This window comes from Medicago sativa, chromosome 3, assembly GCF_051527215.1.
Source record: "Medicago sativa cultivar Bolivia chromosome 3, Bolivia_mono, whole genome shotgun sequence".
Classification (NCBI taxonomy): domain Eukaryota; kingdom Viridiplantae; phylum Streptophyta; class Magnoliopsida; order Fabales; family Fabaceae; genus Medicago; species Medicago sativa.
The window spans coordinates 45,998,360-46,015,189 of NC_140751.1; the positions used below are offsets into that span (position 1 = coordinate 45,998,360).

Below are 16,830 nucleotides of genomic sequence, written 5' to 3' on the forward strand. Positions count from 1 at the left end.
TATCTTTTTTCTTTAAATTTCTCTTTTTATCAATTTGATTCCTATTATCCATCTAGTGGTATTCAAGGCCTAGGACAGAACAAACTGGAAGGTTCGGGTGAATTCGATCTCAAACACCCAATCCATCCTAACCCACGTGTGCTACATAGAAATCCAATCTCGATCGTTCATATTAAGGTTTTCTCGAGTTGCAGGTTTTCGGGTTCACTGGGTTTTAATTTTCGGATATTTCGGTTTATGATCAAATTCAAGCACAGAAGAAAATTAAGAGAAATAATTTTTTTAATGTAGATGAAGCACAATTTGATGTTAAAAAGAAAATACTAGTGAACATATATGATTCTATATATAATTTGTTTATTCAACCATAAATCCATCAATTTAGATGCACTAAAGCAAACAATTCTTTTTTTTTTCTTCTCATAAATCAATATTTGATAGAAATAGTAAATCCGGCCCTTGTCGCTTGTCGACGAACCCAACCAAGTAGATCTCACCATCTTTCATTTGTTGTAAAAAATGACTCGATGTTTACTTCAATAGCACGGACACCGGTAGGTACCAGTTTAGGCTTTTCTTCAAAGTTACCGGTAGGTACCGATTTAGGTTTTACTTGGTTGTGACCAATGTGAGCTTGAAAGGGAATTTTCACTTTAAACTTCACATCTTTTGTTGGTTTGACATCGCCGGATGCTATGCCGGAACCTACGCTTACGTCGGAAGCTTCCATTTTGGCCGGTTTTAGTTCAACGCCATCATCCGCCACATTCTCAACCATATCACTCTGTGTCTATTGAATAAAAAAATAACAAGAAAAAAATAAATAAATAACTTGTGCAGCAAGCAAATTCTGGGCATCATAGTAGCGTGACTTAAGTCACGCAGCCCATACAACTAGCGTGAGTTAACTCACGCTAAGCCGTACCATCTACTGCAAAAAATGACGAACCTTGCAGAAAAACATGCAAAAACGAATGAGTTTTCACGATAAATTACCTGTTCTTTGATGCTTGATGAGCGTAGAAACTTGCTTCTTGACGATTTGCAATGATTTGTAATGAATATTTTGACCCAAAAATTCGCAATTTTTGGGTTTTTGGAGGTGGATGGAAAGAAAAATGGAGCTGTGTGGTTGCCTGCTAGATTTTTTTCGAAAATAGTATTCAATGTGAGTTAACTCAGGCAGCATGACTTAACCCATGTAGCATTAGTTAACTCACGCAGGGGTAAAATGGACATTTCAGTTGGGAATGAGCAATTTCTATTGGGAAAGAGCAGAATTCCCTTTCAATAGGGTTTTACATTTTGTATTCTTTCGACTGTGTCGACGAACTGTGAGACACAACGAAGGAGTTGAGTTGCTACCTTTCCAAATGGCCACCTTCAAGGTAATCCAATCAATGTCTCTTCCACCATAATCTCATCTTTTATTTTCATTCACTAATCAACACCATTTTTTCCTTCATAATTTGTTAGTTCAATTGGTGATTTTTTTTTTCTGAAAAATTATATTTTTCTGATTGGTTGGAGAGTTTGTAATGATGGGTATTTCGTTTTTTCGATTGTTGTTTTGGTGATGAATCAGTATCACCAGTACCAGGTTGTGGAAGAGCTCTTCCTACTGAGAAGGATGAACATCCTAAGATCTATAGGATGAAGTTGTGGGCCACCAATGAAGTGCGTGCCAAATCCAAGTTCTGGTAAGTCAATGATGTTTTGTGCTTTTTTTTTTTTTTTTTTTTTTTTTTATAGTTTTTGCATTGTTCTTGTTTAATGGCATAGAAATGTTTGTTCTGTGGATCTGGATCCTCTGCTGCCTTATTGTCTCCTGCCATCTCTCCTGCACAAATCCAACGGCTGAGAGAAAAGGAAAATAAAAACAGTGACGTCACATGAAAGAGAAACAGATGGGTAAATCAATTTTTTTATTTTTCAATTTTGTTTTTAATTTCTTCATCCTCTTGTTGTTGTTGCAGTGGGATTTCTTCATCATCTCATAATCTCTTTGTCAAAATCATTGTTAGAAATCATAATCTATCACAATTTCACCTATCGTGGAGGAATTAACAATGGGTTTTAGCAGAATTGATTTTTTCTTTTAAAATATTAATTTTAAATAGAAAAGCATAACATCCAAAATAACAATTCACCATTTTTGCATGTGAAAAGCAATTGAAAGAGGGGGATCATGATTTCACCTATGTCCAGCTTGTTTCTCATCTCTTGTTCTTTTCCTTTACTATTTTTGCTGACAGAAAAAATGGCTGAGATGTTATTTTGAGGTTTTGTTTGAAAATGGTAAAGATTGATTCAATTAATTTGTATTTTGGGTTACTGAAATCAACAACACTCTTACTGTAAAAAAATCCCAAGAGAACAACTACATCAGGGAAGAAGAAAACCAGGAAAATGAAGAAACTTGAAATGTGATATTTTTCTGTCTCCTCTAATTATGACATTTTTTATCTTTTAATCACAAAATCGTTGGATTAATCCTACGGCTCAAGATTGTGCAGGAGGGACTGCAGGATGTAAAAGGCAGGAGAGGATCCATTTCCTTGTTCTGTTGATTAGTTCTGGTATACAACAATCTTAATTCTCTCAAAAAAAAAAAAAAAATCTTAATGTTCTGTTTCTCTTTAAATCTAAGCCAATGATGTTTTGTGTTTTTGCATTGCTCTTTTTGGATGGGATAAACATGTTGGTTCTGTCAATTAATTAATTATCTGCAATTTGTTTTGTTCATGAAAAGAGTTACCGGTGATCGCATTTTGTTTTTTGTTTTGAAATTTTGTAGGTATTTTTTGAGAAAGCTGAAGAAGGTTAAGAAGAGCAATGGGCAGGTGCTTGCCATCAATGAGGTATGTATTTCGATTGTTAGTTGTACTATTTTCTAGATGAGAATAAGTTTGATTCGCACTTAGACCATGAAGCCTTTGTTTTATTTTTGTATTTCTTTTGCAAATGTTGCTCGTAATGGTAAGATAGGATTATGAATGAATGCATTGAGATAACATCTGCGATGAATAAGATGGCAAAATTTTAACTGGTGGTTGTTAAATAGCTGCTACAACGCTATTGCATAGAGGATTTGAAAAAAAAATAGTGGTGTTTTTAAATAATAATATAAAATATTGTAAAATTGCAGCACAATAGGATTGCTATGTAGTGGAATTTGGACAAACCGCTATTTTCTGCAATTGAAACATGAATTTTAACTAAGGTGGTTTGGATATGTGGAGAAGACTTGTAGAAGGGCAGAAGGCCTAGTAAGAAGAGTAAATTATAGCTAAGGTAGTCTAATTGTTAGATGTAGTGAAGACTCTATTAAAACATTTAGAAGGGTTTAGAGTTGTTAAATGATGCCTTTAAACCAATGTAGTCAGGAATGAGTTCCTACGTAGGTTCGATTGGCCGGTGTAGGAACGTAAACACGAGGGACGTAACACGGTTCGTAACGGTTCGTAAGAACCCACTTAAGGGTAAAATTGTAATTTCACATACACACACAATCATATAAATATATATAATACAACAAAATAACTTATAAATCATAAGCACAAAATAAGTCATAATTAATAAGTCATATTCATCAAAGTACTTAAAATAAGTCATAAGTCATAAGTACTCAAAATACAAGTTCATAATAAGTTTCCCAAAAGACAATCCATAGAAACAACATGCCATTACAAAGGTAAAAGTTTATGTTAAAAAGTAGTATTGATGGGTATGAAGAGAACGAAACAGAGTAATGGGTATGGAGAAAACGAAACAGAGTTATGGGTATGGAGAGAAAACGAAAACAAAGTATTTGGTTGAAAACAGGCCGGAAAAAGGAAGTGAGCTAAAGGAAAATGATTGAAAACACGTTTAGGTGAGGGTAGAGAGAGAACGACGGCGAGAAATTCGCCGGAAAAGATTCATGGCCACCGTTCGTGTGCTAGGTTTAGGTGAGGAAGAATGAGAAAAATGAAATTTTCTGGGTTATATTATTTATAGAAAACCGGGTTATCTTTTGACCCTACCCGGTTCGGGTAGCCCAAACCAATTTTGACAGGCCCAACTTGTTTTTTTTAACGTTCGTGCATCAGGAACTCGTTCCTGCCAACAAACATGGAAAAAACGATTCAGAACAAGGTCGAGGCACGATTGGGTGTGGGAAGCACGTAGGAACGGACGATCCTATGTGCTGGGACTCGTGCCTGACTACCTTGCTTTAAACACAAACTTACAATAGGGCATTATGGTGTTTGATTCACGTAACATGCCGTACTTAGTTAAATGACTGATTCTCTGTTGTTAAACATTGGAAATAACAATGCCATGCATTTTTCTCAATTCTTGTCAGGAATTCGACTCAGGGAAAGTTATTTACGATTAATCATGTTAAACTATACACATTTTACGGTTTGTTTTTCTCTTGCATATTCAAGAATATGGAACATGATAGAGTACTTGGCCTTCTGTATTCTTTGGTACTGAGGTATCAGGCACTTTCAATATTTCATCATTTTTCCCCTTAATACCAGCATGTTAGGACTAGACGGCTGGTAAAATTGAGTAAGAGTTAAAGAAACTGTAGAACTTGTTAGGGAGGAAGATTTAAGCACAAAGGTTATAAAATATTTTGGTAGTAAAACAAACACTAAATCAATTTTTTATATGTCCTCTGGATCGCAGATGTTTAAGCTATACATATATTGTTAGGGGTCATTGAGGTAAATTATATCGAAGTTTGGACATAGGGTGGTTCTCATACTTTCTGTGTTACTAATCTCATGAATCATGCATCAAAAATTTAGGAGTAAGTCACTGTTGGGAAGATTATTTGAGAACGACTAGTGCCTCAAATCAAAGAAAATATCAGTTTGTTTAAATCTGTTATGCTAAAGTGTAACAGTGCTGATGTTGCCGTTAAATAGAGTACTGCATAACAAAAGTAATTTGTTGAAATTCCACTACCGCTATACCCACTATTAGACAAACTAGAACGATTTTTTTCGATGTTCTCAGCCTCAAAGTTTTAGGTTTTAATTGCATAGAATGAGACAGACTTCTTTTTGCTCATTGCAGATTTTTGAGAAAAATCCAACCAAGATTAAGAACTACGGAATTTGGCTTCGATACCAGAGCCGAACCGGATATCACAACATGTACAAGGAATACCGCGACACTACACTAAATGGTGCTGTTGAATATATGTACAATGAAATGGCTTCACGTCATAGAGTCAGGCATCCATGCATCCAGATCATCAAGACTGCCACAATCCCAGCTAATCTTTGCAAAAGGGAAAGCACCAAGCAGTTCCATAACTCTAAAATCAAGTTCCCATTGGTGTTTAAGAAGATTAGGCCCCCAACCAGGAAGCTCAAGACAACATACAAGGCAACAAAACCCAACATGTTTATGTAATTCTCAGTTAATTACGTATTCTGCTTGTTGCATTGAAGCTGCTTGATTCGTTATAAGCATAGGAAGAACTTAGAGAAGGTGAATCACATTGTAACAAACGGCTTTATCTGCTTACTCCATTTTTGTTTTGATTGTTATTTTAATTTGCTCATCTTGGATTCGTTCGGAGTTGGTTTTGAACCAATAAATTTTCTTTATATTATGATTGCTGTTTTGAACCAAGAGTTTTTATTTTTATTTTTTTATTATGATTTATGTTTTTCATTTTGTTTTATATTTGATTTTTGTGTTTGGTGACTTGAGTACATGAATATGACAAGTGAAAAATTCAAAGTCAAATGATGACTTAAACCTCCACTAGAATTGAATTAGTGTTTACAAGTTTGAATGATAACTGAGGTCATAGTCTCATACCTTATTGTTGAAAATCTCTGTGTTTTAGGATTAGGACTGTAATTTATGTGTAACCAACCATTGATTCTCTTTTATATAGTAGTTTGGGTAACACTAATATCATTCTTTTATTGTGTTTTCTCTCTACATTTTTGCTTATGAAATTCCATTTACTTTTCTGAGCTTAATCTGTTTTTTGTTTGACAGATAAATTGCTTTCTCTTTTCAATTTTAAGAAACTTTTTAGAAACAGAACTAAGTCCTTTATGTCATTTTTTTAAATCTTTTTAATGGAATAAACTACTAATAGTCTTATACTCTTTTTTTGAGAAGCAATATAGTCCTAAACTATCTTTCTCTATTCAATTTAGTCCATCAACTATACAATTAGTCCATCAACTATGTAAATGCAATCACCAAAAAAAACTATTGATATTTACTATTAAATCGTTCAATTTAATTTCTAAAATAACTGAAAATCTGTTATTTTAGTCTATGACATTTTAATAGTAAAGGTTAAATTGACAAATTTCATATAATTTACAACAGGTAACCAAAAAAAAAATTGACAAATTTCATATAATTTAAGGACTGTTTATTAAACTTACATAGTTTATCGATTAAGTTAGAGTCATTAAACTGATTATTTATTATTCAATGGGTTGCTTAGATGTCTCTTTCCTCTTATTTTCCACATGTGAGGAGATACGTCTAATTCACCACATTTGCTATAGTTACACATATGGATTGATAAATCGAAACCAAACCCATTTGGAGCACTCTTGATTTGAGCATGTAGTCTCTCAAAGCTCAAAGTCTGTGTTAGGAATATTTCTCCATCAAGTGAAATGACTTGCTTGAAGTATTGTAAAATTCAAAACTCGACAAGTGAGTTTCATCCATCTTTGCTAAATCGACTATGACACTAAGCATGCACATAAGTAAATTATCGCAATGGACTTTTAAACAATCACACAAATGCAATTGAAGACCCTATTGTTTAGTCAAAATCTCAAATCATTAGTATTCTCAATATTATTTTCCCATCAAATATACTCCTTTCCGTTTTATTTATAAGAGAAATTTCAGTCAACAAAAGTTGATGAAATTTAGTCCAGATGTATCAATTTTTTTATAGACCAATCTTTCTCTTATAAATATGACCAAAGTGAGTAATCGTTTTAGTCACAATTCACAACATACCAACACACCTTCCCCTAAAAGCATTAAGTTTATAGTTAGGGATATTGTTAGCTCCCACAACACAACACAATAAGGGGTAGGTGATTTATTATTTAAGATGTGGTAGGTGGGAATAGTGTTTCTTTTTTGGTTACATGTGGGAATAGTGTTTCGTGCAAAGGTAGGTGACATTCCCATTTTTGTCATAAAAGTATAATTATTATAATTTTTTGGAAAATGTTAACGAGTGCCTCCGGGACATTGGTTAAGGAAGCTAAAAGAATAAAATGAAAGTAAAAAAAGACACTTTTTAATCTTTTAATGCATTGATTACACATCTTTCAAAGTAAATATTATTATATTTGCTTCCTTAACCAGTGCCCCGGAGCACTGGTTAACAAGACCCCAATTTTTTATTTTTCAAAGAACTTAATCACTTGTATAGAACTTAATAAATGCACAACAAAAAATTTATAAACATCTAAATATTTTTCATACCATTGAGATTTTTGTACAAATATTTTAAAAATTAATATTATAAGACAATATTACAATAAAATACCATTAAAGATTGTAAAATTTTATATTATGTTATTTAAAGAAAAAAATAGAAATGTGTTATTTATATGTTTTGTAAAATTTCAGTCAAGTTTTTTGTTGTTGTTATAATACGATTTTTTTTCCTAATGTCAGTAAATGTTTCCTATAGTTTTTTTTTGCTATGGTAAATGGATTTTCAAAAAAAAAAAAAAACTAATTGGACATATACTAATAAACTTTTTTTATTAAACAAACCAATTAATTTTGATAGGCGAAACTTGAACTCTAATCTTTAATTCATTAACTTTTCAACGTTTAACTAATATTGATACTATAACAAAGCAACAAAATAAATAAAAAAAACCTCAATTAAACACATATCTAGAGGAAAATATGGTGATTCAAGTTCGAATTTAAAGGGAAAAATTTGGTTACTCTGTTTGAATCCAAAATTACAAATAAAATATCCTCAAAATCAAACTACTAGCTCTACCAATAAACTTTTTTTTTTTTTTTTTTTTTTTTATGTTTTTGTATTTAGAGAAAACTGTTTTTAATTAAAGTTTGTATTTATTTTTTAAATGGAATAATATGTTGCAAAAAAATGTTGTAGTATTGTTCAACGCTCGTTGACTATATGTCTTCATCTACCATATTGTGTGGACTTTCAAAGGAAACACCTACCATTTTCTGGTTACTTAAAAATCCACTTACTTTCATCCTATTTCCTCCACCACATTGCTCCATTCTCTTCACACTCTTTAAGGTTAAACTCAACTTACTTATTTTAATTTTAATTTTTAATACTAATCTCTGTGTTTATCATCATAATTCAGATGCTAATTTATAGTTTATTGTTTTGATTGCATAGCAGTTTTACATCAAATGGCATCTGCTGCTTCCATTCCAAATGAACAGGCAAGTGATCATTTTCTGTATGATATAGCATTTTCCCTTATTGTCTTTGTAATTGCAATCATTGATAGATGAATTTCATATATTATTATTGTATTTTGTAATTGCAATCATTGATAGATGAATTTCTTAGTGCATGTTTGGAGTGTCATTTGATGAAGCAAAATCACATCTGTACACTATTCGATGTAAATCTTTCGTGATTTTAAGAAGCTGAGAATTGGAGCTTATGCGTTAAAGTGGTTTTTTTGCCGCGATTTCAAGCAAAACGTGATTTGCAACCGCCCATCCAAACAGACACATATTATTATTCAAACTATATTAGCTTGGTAAATTAATAATGGCCATTTTGAATTTTGATTTTGTAGGAAGTTCTTGGAGAAGAGATAGACCATGTAAGGGTGATCACTTTGAACAGACCAAAGCAGTTGAATGCTATCTCACCTGACCTGGTAAAGTCCAACCTACTCAACCTTGAAAATATTTTTTTTATCCTAAGTGATTAGTGTGTCTTAATCTACAATTAATATTTTATTTATTTATCAATTTTTTTAATCTTTGAATCCAATCAGGTATATCTGCTAGCAGAATATTTGGAAAAATGGGAGAAAGATGACAAAGCAGATCTAATTATCTTGAAGGTTGTACTTTACTTTATTACCCTTTGAAATTGTTGAAAATTGAAATGACCCTATTAGTTATTATATATTTTACTGTTATTTTTTTGTTCATAGAAACTTATGTTATTATAACTAATACTAATTGATAGTTGTACAATTGTTATTTTTAGGGAGCTGGTAGGGCTTTCTGTGCTGGAGGGGATTTGAGAGTATTCTATGGTGGCAAGACAACAAGTAAAGCAATCATTCTCTATAGGATTTTTAGGAATCATCAGTGCAAACAAGTTCATAAAATTTATTATTTTTTTAATTAGCCTATAAGATAATGTTGGAAATAGACTCCCGGCAAAGCTTATGAAGCACGACACAGACACAAACACCACATCGGACATGATTCTGACACCGATGTGTAGACACCAGTAGTATTATAAGAAAAAAGAAGTTATTGATCAATGCCTGTGTTGGTGTTGTGTTAGTGTTAGACACTAATACGTGTAGGACACCGGACGCACTTTTAATCTAAAGAATCGCTGCTACATTGTCATTGAGGTTTCTAGCAGTCACGATTTCGACCGAGGATGAAGATAGATGACTTGAATTTCAAGTTGTATTTTAAATCTAATTTGATGAAGTTAAAATACAAGTCATTCGATCTTCATCCAATGGCCGACATCCACCACTACAGTGACAATACTGTTTGCGACTGTAGGGAGGCCAGTTCCAATAAACCTAATGAGAGAAATAAAGTATAGGATCTCTTTTTTGATGTTCAACCTCTTTTGAATAGTAATATATTTCTTCTTGACAGGGGATTCATGCCTTGAAGTGGTGTACAGATTTTACTGGCTTTGCCATCACATTAGTACCTATAAGAAAACTCAGGTTCTGTTTATTTAACTTAATTAATTCCACTGTCATTGAACATTTAGAACAATATTTTCTGCATGTGAAAATTTCGTAAAGTCTCATGTTTTCTAAATGGGGTGCTGTTATGTTACATCAGGTTGCTCTTGTCCATGGAATTTCAATGGGTGGAGGTGCAGCATTGATGATCCCATTGAAATTCTCAGTTGTAACAGAAAAAACAGTGAGCATTTCTATTTACTAGAGATTATTCATCTAAATCCTTTTTGGTTTTGCGGTGTATTTAACAATTAAGAATGTATTAGCATCCTAAATTTCAAAAAATGCTTTGACAGGTCTTTTCTACTCCTGAAGCAAGTTTTGGATTTCATACTGATTGTGGATTTTCATACTATCATTCTCGTTTGCCAGGGTATTTAGGTAACCATAGTCTCACAAAGAATTCTTTTTAAGATTCCATGACAGCATAGTGTAAATGAAATATTTCATAAATTAGGATAAAATATTTTGAAAATGAAGAGAAAGAAACTCGTTACTCCCTCAGTTCTAAAACAATAGATTGATCGATGACATTTTATCTCCGTGATCGTTTGTATTCTGGAAATAAAGGTGTTTTAGTCCATGTGTATTAATTAAATATTTCTTAATCAGTGTGCGCTAATCTTACTCATCAATAGCTATGGAACTTTAAGGTGTACTGTTCTACATAGAAAACTTGAGAGATCATGTCATTCATGTAGGTGAATACTTGGCGCTTACTGGAGCGCGGTTGAATGGAAAGGAATTAGTTGCAGCTGGACTGGCAACTCATTTTGTTACTTCTGAGGTTTGGTTATGTTCTACTCTATCTGGTTTCCCTCACTTTTGGCTCACAATGTTCGTTAGATTCATAATGGATTGTTGACAGGGTAAATTCAAGTATTTCGATCAATTTTTTCCTTTATGAAACTCCATTTCGTTGAACGGTGTCCACACAGGCTAACTCAGGAAAAATACGATATATCTTTGAGGAATTTGGAATATTTTTTATTCACATACTCTTTCCCAAACTTAATCTTGTAATTGGGCTCCCTAACTGTGTTTAAACCATACGATAAACAATTACAAACACTTCAAACACTTTAGACTTATTTTTCTTGAGAAATATTGATGTGACTCGAGTAGCAACAAAAACAGTACAAACAAGTTTGCAGAGCCTTATGTCTGATATTGCCCTATCCATTCTAATGCTACAAATAGTATATAACCCATCCTGCTCCATAGAATATAGTAGTGAAATCCTTATATCTGATACTACCCTGTTCTTGCTCATTCTGCAAATAGCACAACTCTATACTTCTCCCTAAACTGATCTATATCTGCAGCATCCTTCTTCTTAGCCCATCCAATCGTCATCCTCGAAGCAAAATCCTAAAAAACACAGTGGGAGTAAGCACATTTTAATTTGTGGGTTAGTCTACAAATAGACACGAGATTATTGGAAAACATGGGAACAAGGAGAACATCTTTTAAGAGAATAGATGGTTAGAGTTGAATGCTTCCACATCCGATAAGAAGGGTATGAGATACATTAGATACAATGATATGGTGTAACTTCTAAATATGAAAGTTAAGTGTCATATGATCATCATCACCCGAGTGTATACTCCAATGTATCTTAAGGGCCTGTTCGAATTGACTTATTTGAGCTTATCTATTGTTCGGGGGAATTTACGAACACAACTTATCACATGTTCATAAGCTGTTCGCATCTTATTTTCATTTGCATTCCAAGATTGCTTACGGAAATGGTTTAGAGTTTATATGAAAACAGTTTAACTTTATTTTATCTTTTGTTATAGAAATAGCTTATGCTATAAACTGCAAATTAACCGGCCTAAACACTAGAAGCATTCAAAGGATAGGATTTATGAAGCATGGACACTCCTCGGATAAAGCGTGTCCCGGTGTCAGACACGCGTTGATGTCCGACACCGACACATATAATTACATTGAAATATGTAAAAAAAAAGGGCAACCCGGTGCACTGAAGCTCCCGCATACGCAGGGTCCGGGAAGGGGTCCCACCATTTGGTGTATTGTACGCAGCCTTACCTTGTTTTTACACAAGGGGCTGTTTCCAGGACTTCAACCCGTGACCTTACAGTCACATGACAACAACTTTACCAGTTGCGCCAAGGTTACCCCTCAATTACATTGAAATATGTGATTTTCTAAAATTATTATCGGTGTCGGCGTGTCAGTGGCGTGTCAGTGTCTGTGTCCGGTGTCCGTGTCCGTGCTTCATAACCAGAATTCTTACAGGAATTAGGATAGAAAACAGCCTGTAGACGTTCCAACTCTTCTTTACTAAGTGGTTTCGAAAATTCCCCTTCACCTTGTGGCAAAACCATGCCATCTTTCACAACCTCCGAGTCCTTTACCATTCGATCGGTACGCCTCTTTGATGATACACCTTTGAATCCTCCATTGTGCCGCCCAAGTACCTTCTCTTTTCCATGAACTTTAAAGCAAGAATCAATATTGTGATTCGACTTCCTACATTGACCACACCAACGATCTTCACGGCTAGGCTTTGCAGTGCTCAATACACGACTTTCTTCACAGCTAGACTTTGCAGAGCCCAAGACACGAGCTAGACTTTCTTCACCACGAACAATGTTAAAAGCCTCCAAAAGAGAAGGTAGTTTATCCTTTGATAAAATCTCAACTCGAATTCGATCAAATTCAAAATTCAAACCCGAAAGAAACTTAAAAATCCTTGATCTCTCTACAAACTTTGACAATGTAGCAGAATCCTCATTACATCCAATCTTAAAATTCTGATAATCATAATATTGATCCAACTCAGCCCACAAGCCTTTCAAACTGATATAATAAGCAGTATCGGATAGTGCCCCTTGCTTTGTATTCAATATTCTATTCTCCAACTCATAAGAGGTTAGAATATTCTGTTCTATAAAATAGTTTTGTTGCAAATACTCCCAAATCTCTTTAGCAGTGGAAAAGTAAAAACAATTGTGACCACTCTCCGGAGTCATGGAATTCCACAGCCATGTAATGATAATAGAGTCTTCAATATCCCAAACTTTGAAATAAGGATCATCTTTTTTTGGTGGGCTTTCTTCAATGCGGTTGAGTCTATCACATCCTTTGAGAATGATTCTAATAAACTGGGCCCAATGTAGATAGTTAGTTCCATTGAAGTGTTTTGAAGGATCCAACTCTAGTAGGTCATTGTGATTCGGTGTTTGAACATAGACTGGTTTGTTGTCTGACATTATATGGAGGCAGCGGGGGACGGGAGAGAGTTGTGTGGTGCAAGTGCTGTTGGATAGGTCTGATCAGTGGAGGGAGATTCAAATTTAAATGGGTTGGTGGGAAAATATTACTGCCGAGAAATACGGCAGGATAGCCTGCAAACAGGAACTAAAAGATGGTGATGGGCTTTGTTGGCAAGGCTGTTTATAATCGCGGCAGTGAAGGTGGCTAAGGTTTTCTGATGCAGAAGAAGAGGCTAATATATTAATATATTAAATAAAAACTGTTAAATTTTATTTTGAATAAATATTATTAATTAACAAATTAAATAAATTAAATCTAACATAATTAAAGGAGTTTGGATGATAATAAAATCTGAACAAATCGTATCTAATCAAATCTGTGCTAATTATAGACTAGTCAAAAATCTTAATTATTGTGATCCCATATCAAAAATTAAAAAAATAAAATAATAATTAGTGGCCTTTTTGTTTCAATAATAATTAACACAGATTTGATAAGATATGGAGTCACAAGCTTTTTGATATGGGATCACTATAATTGGTTCTGGTTTCTCTGGTTTAAGAGCATCTAAACAAGGGTTTTATCTTCGAGTTGCAACAGTTCCTTAATTTTTGTTTCCATTGGAGTACATCTACGTGACAATCCAAGTTTCATAAAAAATCGCAGAGTAGGTTATTTAAGCTACCTTTCCATGCGAATATAGAATTAATTATCCTTGCAATCAATCAGCAAAAGAATTAATTAAGTTGTTGCAATCAATCGCATAAAAGTATTGTGGGTTGTATGATTTTGCGCAACGAAGGCCACTAAATGAGAGATAAGTTAATCAAAGTGAGTTAATTAGATTATGGCCATTGGAAATGCTCTAAGGGTGTTGAAGATTATTAAATTTCCTGAAAAGAAAATTAAAAAACATAAGAAGTAAAATTTATTTTGTAGGACATTTTAATATGGATTAATTGTTTGGTAGCAAGAAATAAAATTTAAAGAGGATGTTGCCACATGTTTGCTAGAGATAGTGTATTTGAATTGATTTCATCAAATTTTATGTGTACCAGAAAATTGTTGAGGTAGAGAAGCGCTTGATTAGCTTAAATTCTGGTGACGAGAATGTTGTGAGATCAGTTATTGAAGAATTTTCATCAGAAGTTAAACTTGATGAAGAGAGTATCCTAAACAAGTAATTACAATGATCTCTAGTTTATTATTTAGTTTTATTCTTGCAATGAGCATCAAATTGCACTGTACTATGACAGTAACCTTTGGAGATTTTCAGGAAGTCAATAATTGATGAGTGTTTCTCAAAGGATTCTGTTGAAGAAATTATAAAATCATTGGTAAGTTTCTTACTATTTTCATATGAATGTTATTATTTAATTGCAAAGTTGTGTTCTTTATGGGCGATTATATGATACTATTCGCTTCTCATGTGAAGGAAGCTGAATCATGCAAAGAAGGAAATGGATGGTTAGGTCCAGCTTTAAAGGGACTGAAAAGATCATCACCTACTGCATTGAAAATAGCATTAAGATCGGTAAGGATTTCATAACATGTATTTTGCATGATCCTAGAACTGTATTGAGTTCATTAAATCATGCTTGGAAGATGAATCTCAAGTTTGAAGACTTGCAAGCAACTAACGATATATGAAATCATATGTTTATCACAATTTGATTATTTTCCTGAAGTTTGAAATGATAATCCTCTTCTAAAACTACTTTCTTTAATATCCTAAAAGAGACCAAATCAACGCAAACTGTGGCTCATTTGGTTAAGTAGCATTGAACTTGTGGGGATGGACTGCAGTTTGATAGCTGCCGAATACACTGTTTGGGAGGGGGGCAAAAGATGTAAATTGCAAGCTAAGCACCCGAGCAGTGATTAGTCTCATAGCCGATCTAAAGAACCGAAACATGTGGTCATGTGGATATACTCTATGGAGTTACTGAAATACCAAAGACCAATTACAGTGATTTTCTACTAAAATAAATAAATAAAATAAACTAAATCAGGACAAAGAACATAAATGGTTATGCATAACTTGTGTACTTTTGATCTGTCTGGGTAAATGGCATGCTATTTTAGAATTTCATTTTTCTGTATACTCTTGGATACCACCGAGGTCTAGCGCAAGTGGTTGATGCGCAGTGTGTGTGTGTGAGTGTTGTAAATCCGATAGTACCGAATTCGGTTCCTACCGATAAGTAAAAATACTGTCTTGGATATGTGCAGATTCGTGAAGGAAGGAATCAATCACTATCTGAATGTCTAAAGAAGGAATTCAGATTAACAATGAATATACTCCGAACTACGATATCTGAAGATATGTACGAGGTAAATGTCAGGATGTCATTGCTATAATAAATTTTGACAGAAGGAACTTCAATGTTGTTAAAAATGTTTCAATTGTGTTCCCTACTAAAATCTGAAGCAAACTTTCATTGTCATTTTATTTTAAGGGTATTAGAGCTCTCACCATTGACAAGGACAATGCTCCAAAGGTAGTCTCTTGCTCATTTTATGTGAATCTCTCCTCTTTTTTTGGTTACACGAATCTCTCCTCTTTTGAATATGCATGCCTATGATGCGTGTGCGTGTGTGTTAGGCAAAAATTGTTAGGCGAAAATCACATGTTTTGTTTTATATTTTCTAACAAATTATTCTTGTTGTTTATATTATATAGTTTATAATAATACTAAATAATTTACTTGTTCAGTGGGATCCTCCATCACTTGACAAAGTAGATGATGAGAAGTTGGACTTAATTTTTAAGCCTTTTGACAAAGAATTAGAGCTTCAGATTCCAGAAAGTGTGGAATGCAGGTTGGTTGTTGTTTAAGTTTTGAATGAATAACCATTTTTTTTTCAACTTATTATGTTATTATTACCAAAATTCATTTTAATTTCAAACAGGTGGGATGGTAAATACGAGAATTCAGCTTATGCTGTTCCAAATAGAGAAACACAAATATCAGCTTAGACGTTACTTCTTTGAAATTCCTCCAAATATCTTTCATGGATTTCTCTACTTGTCAGTGTCCATTTATATATGAGGTTCCTGAACAATTTTAATTTATATTATTAAAAGAGGTTAGCTGGAAGAAAAAAATTTATGCAACTTCAGCTAGTATTATGATGAAGAAATAAAATGTTTCCTCTAGTTTCCAAAGGGGAAACATCACTCAAGAGCAGCATTAAAGGCCTCTTTGGATTAGTTTATTTGAGTTTATCTATATATAAGTATATGTGAGACTATTTGAAAGGGATTATAAAAACAGTTTATCTATATGAGTTTATCTATATATGTTTTTAGATTATAAAAACATCATTTTGGATTTCAAGCCTCCATACCTTGTGTTTTGAGCTTAGGGTCACTGATCCGTGCGTTATGAGCTAGTGAAGTAAGATCCAACTTTAGGCGGTTTAAGCGCAACAAGTTTCAAGGCAAATCGGGACTTGTTTAGGAAGTTGTACGTTGACGATTCACATGTATGTAGACAACTAACTTGCGGGGGCGGTCTTTCTTTAGATGCTATGTCTCTTTAAAAGAACGACCCTTCTTTTGTAAACCGCGTGGCTGCGACACTTATTTTGAAGGTTAGAGTCGATTGATGGT

General features: G+C 33.6%; 3 protein-coding genes and 1 long non-coding RNA gene across 4 annotated transcripts; 3 read left to right on the forward strand and 1 right to left on the reverse strand.

Moving 5' to 3' along the window:
* The first annotated feature begins 1,274 nt into the window (after positions 1–1,274).
* On the forward strand, positions 1,275–5,637 carry LOC146937721 (large ribosomal subunit protein eL20y). The gene is made up of 4 exons (XM_085751893.1): positions 1,275–1,388; positions 1,586–1,700; positions 2,798–2,861; positions 5,074–5,637. The coding sequence occupies exons 2-4, from the start codon at positions 1,654–1,656 to the stop codon at positions 5,413–5,415; spliced, it is 453 nt and encodes a 150-aa protein (XP_085608019.1). The 5' UTR covers positions 1,275–1,388; positions 1,586–1,653; the 3' UTR covers positions 5,416–5,637.
* LOC146937722 (uncharacterized) lies at positions 1,783–2,561 on the forward strand. The gene is made up of 2 exons (XR_015031021.1): positions 1,783–1,911; positions 2,517–2,561. It is a non-coding gene; the product is annotated as an uncharacterized LOC146937722 (long non-coding RNA).
* A 2,928-nt stretch (positions 5,638–8,565) lies between the features above and the next one.
* LOC146937723 (ATP-dependent caseinolytic (Clp) protease/crotonase family protein) lies at positions 8,566–16,537 on the forward strand. The gene is made up of 14 exons (XM_085751895.1): positions 8,566–8,897; positions 9,018–9,086; positions 9,236–9,299; positions 9,874–9,947; positions 10,069–10,152; positions 10,265–10,349; positions 10,670–10,755; positions 14,273–14,394; positions 14,491–14,551; positions 14,650–14,748; positions 15,447–15,548; positions 15,674–15,715; positions 15,931–16,037; positions 16,128–16,537. Exons 5-14 carry the CDS (start codon positions 10,093–10,095, stop codon positions 16,192–16,194), a joined length of 831 nt encoding a protein of 276 aa, XP_085608021.1. The 5' UTR covers positions 8,566–8,897; positions 9,018–9,086; positions 9,236–9,299; positions 9,874–9,947; positions 10,069–10,092; the 3' UTR covers positions 16,195–16,537.
* LOC146937724 (uncharacterized) lies at positions 12,013–13,349 on the reverse strand. The gene has a single exon (XM_085751894.1). The coding sequence runs from the start codon at positions 13,208–13,210 to the stop codon at positions 12,152–12,154; it is 1,059 nt and encodes a 352-aa protein (XP_085608020.1). The 5' UTR covers positions 13,211–13,349; the 3' UTR covers positions 12,013–12,151.
* Positions 16,538–16,830: the final 293 nt, after the last annotated feature.

Excerpts from the sequence above, each read along its gene's own strand:
- LOC146937724 (XM_085751894.1), bottom strand. The coding sequence starts at position 13,210 with ATGTCAGACAACAAACCAGTCTATGTTCAAACACCGAATCACAATGAC.
- LOC146937721 (XM_085751893.1), top strand. The coding sequence starts at position 1,654 with ATGAAGTTGTGGGCCACCAATGAAGTGCGTGCCAAATCCAAGTTCTG. Across the intron at positions 1,701-2,797 it reads CGTGCCAAATCCAAGTTCTG|GTATTTTTTGAGAAAGCTGA; the intron begins GTAAGTCAATGA and ends GAAATTTTGTAG. Across the intron at positions 2,862-5,073 it reads AGGTGCTTGCCATCAATGAG|ATTTTTGAGAAAAATCCAAC; the intron begins GTATGTATTTCG and ends TGCTCATTGCAG.
- LOC146937723 (XM_085751895.1), top strand. The coding sequence starts at position 10,093 with ATGGGTGGAGGTGCAGCATTGATGATCCCATTGAAATTCTCAGTTGTA. Across the intron at positions 14,749-15,446 it reads TGAAAATAGCATTAAGATCG|ATTCGTGAAGGAAGGAATCA; the intron begins GTAAGGATTTCA and ends GGATATGTGCAG. Across the intron at positions 15,549-15,673 it reads TATCTGAAGATATGTACGAG|GGTATTAGAGCTCTCACCAT; the intron begins GTAAATGTCAGG and ends TTTTATTTTAAG.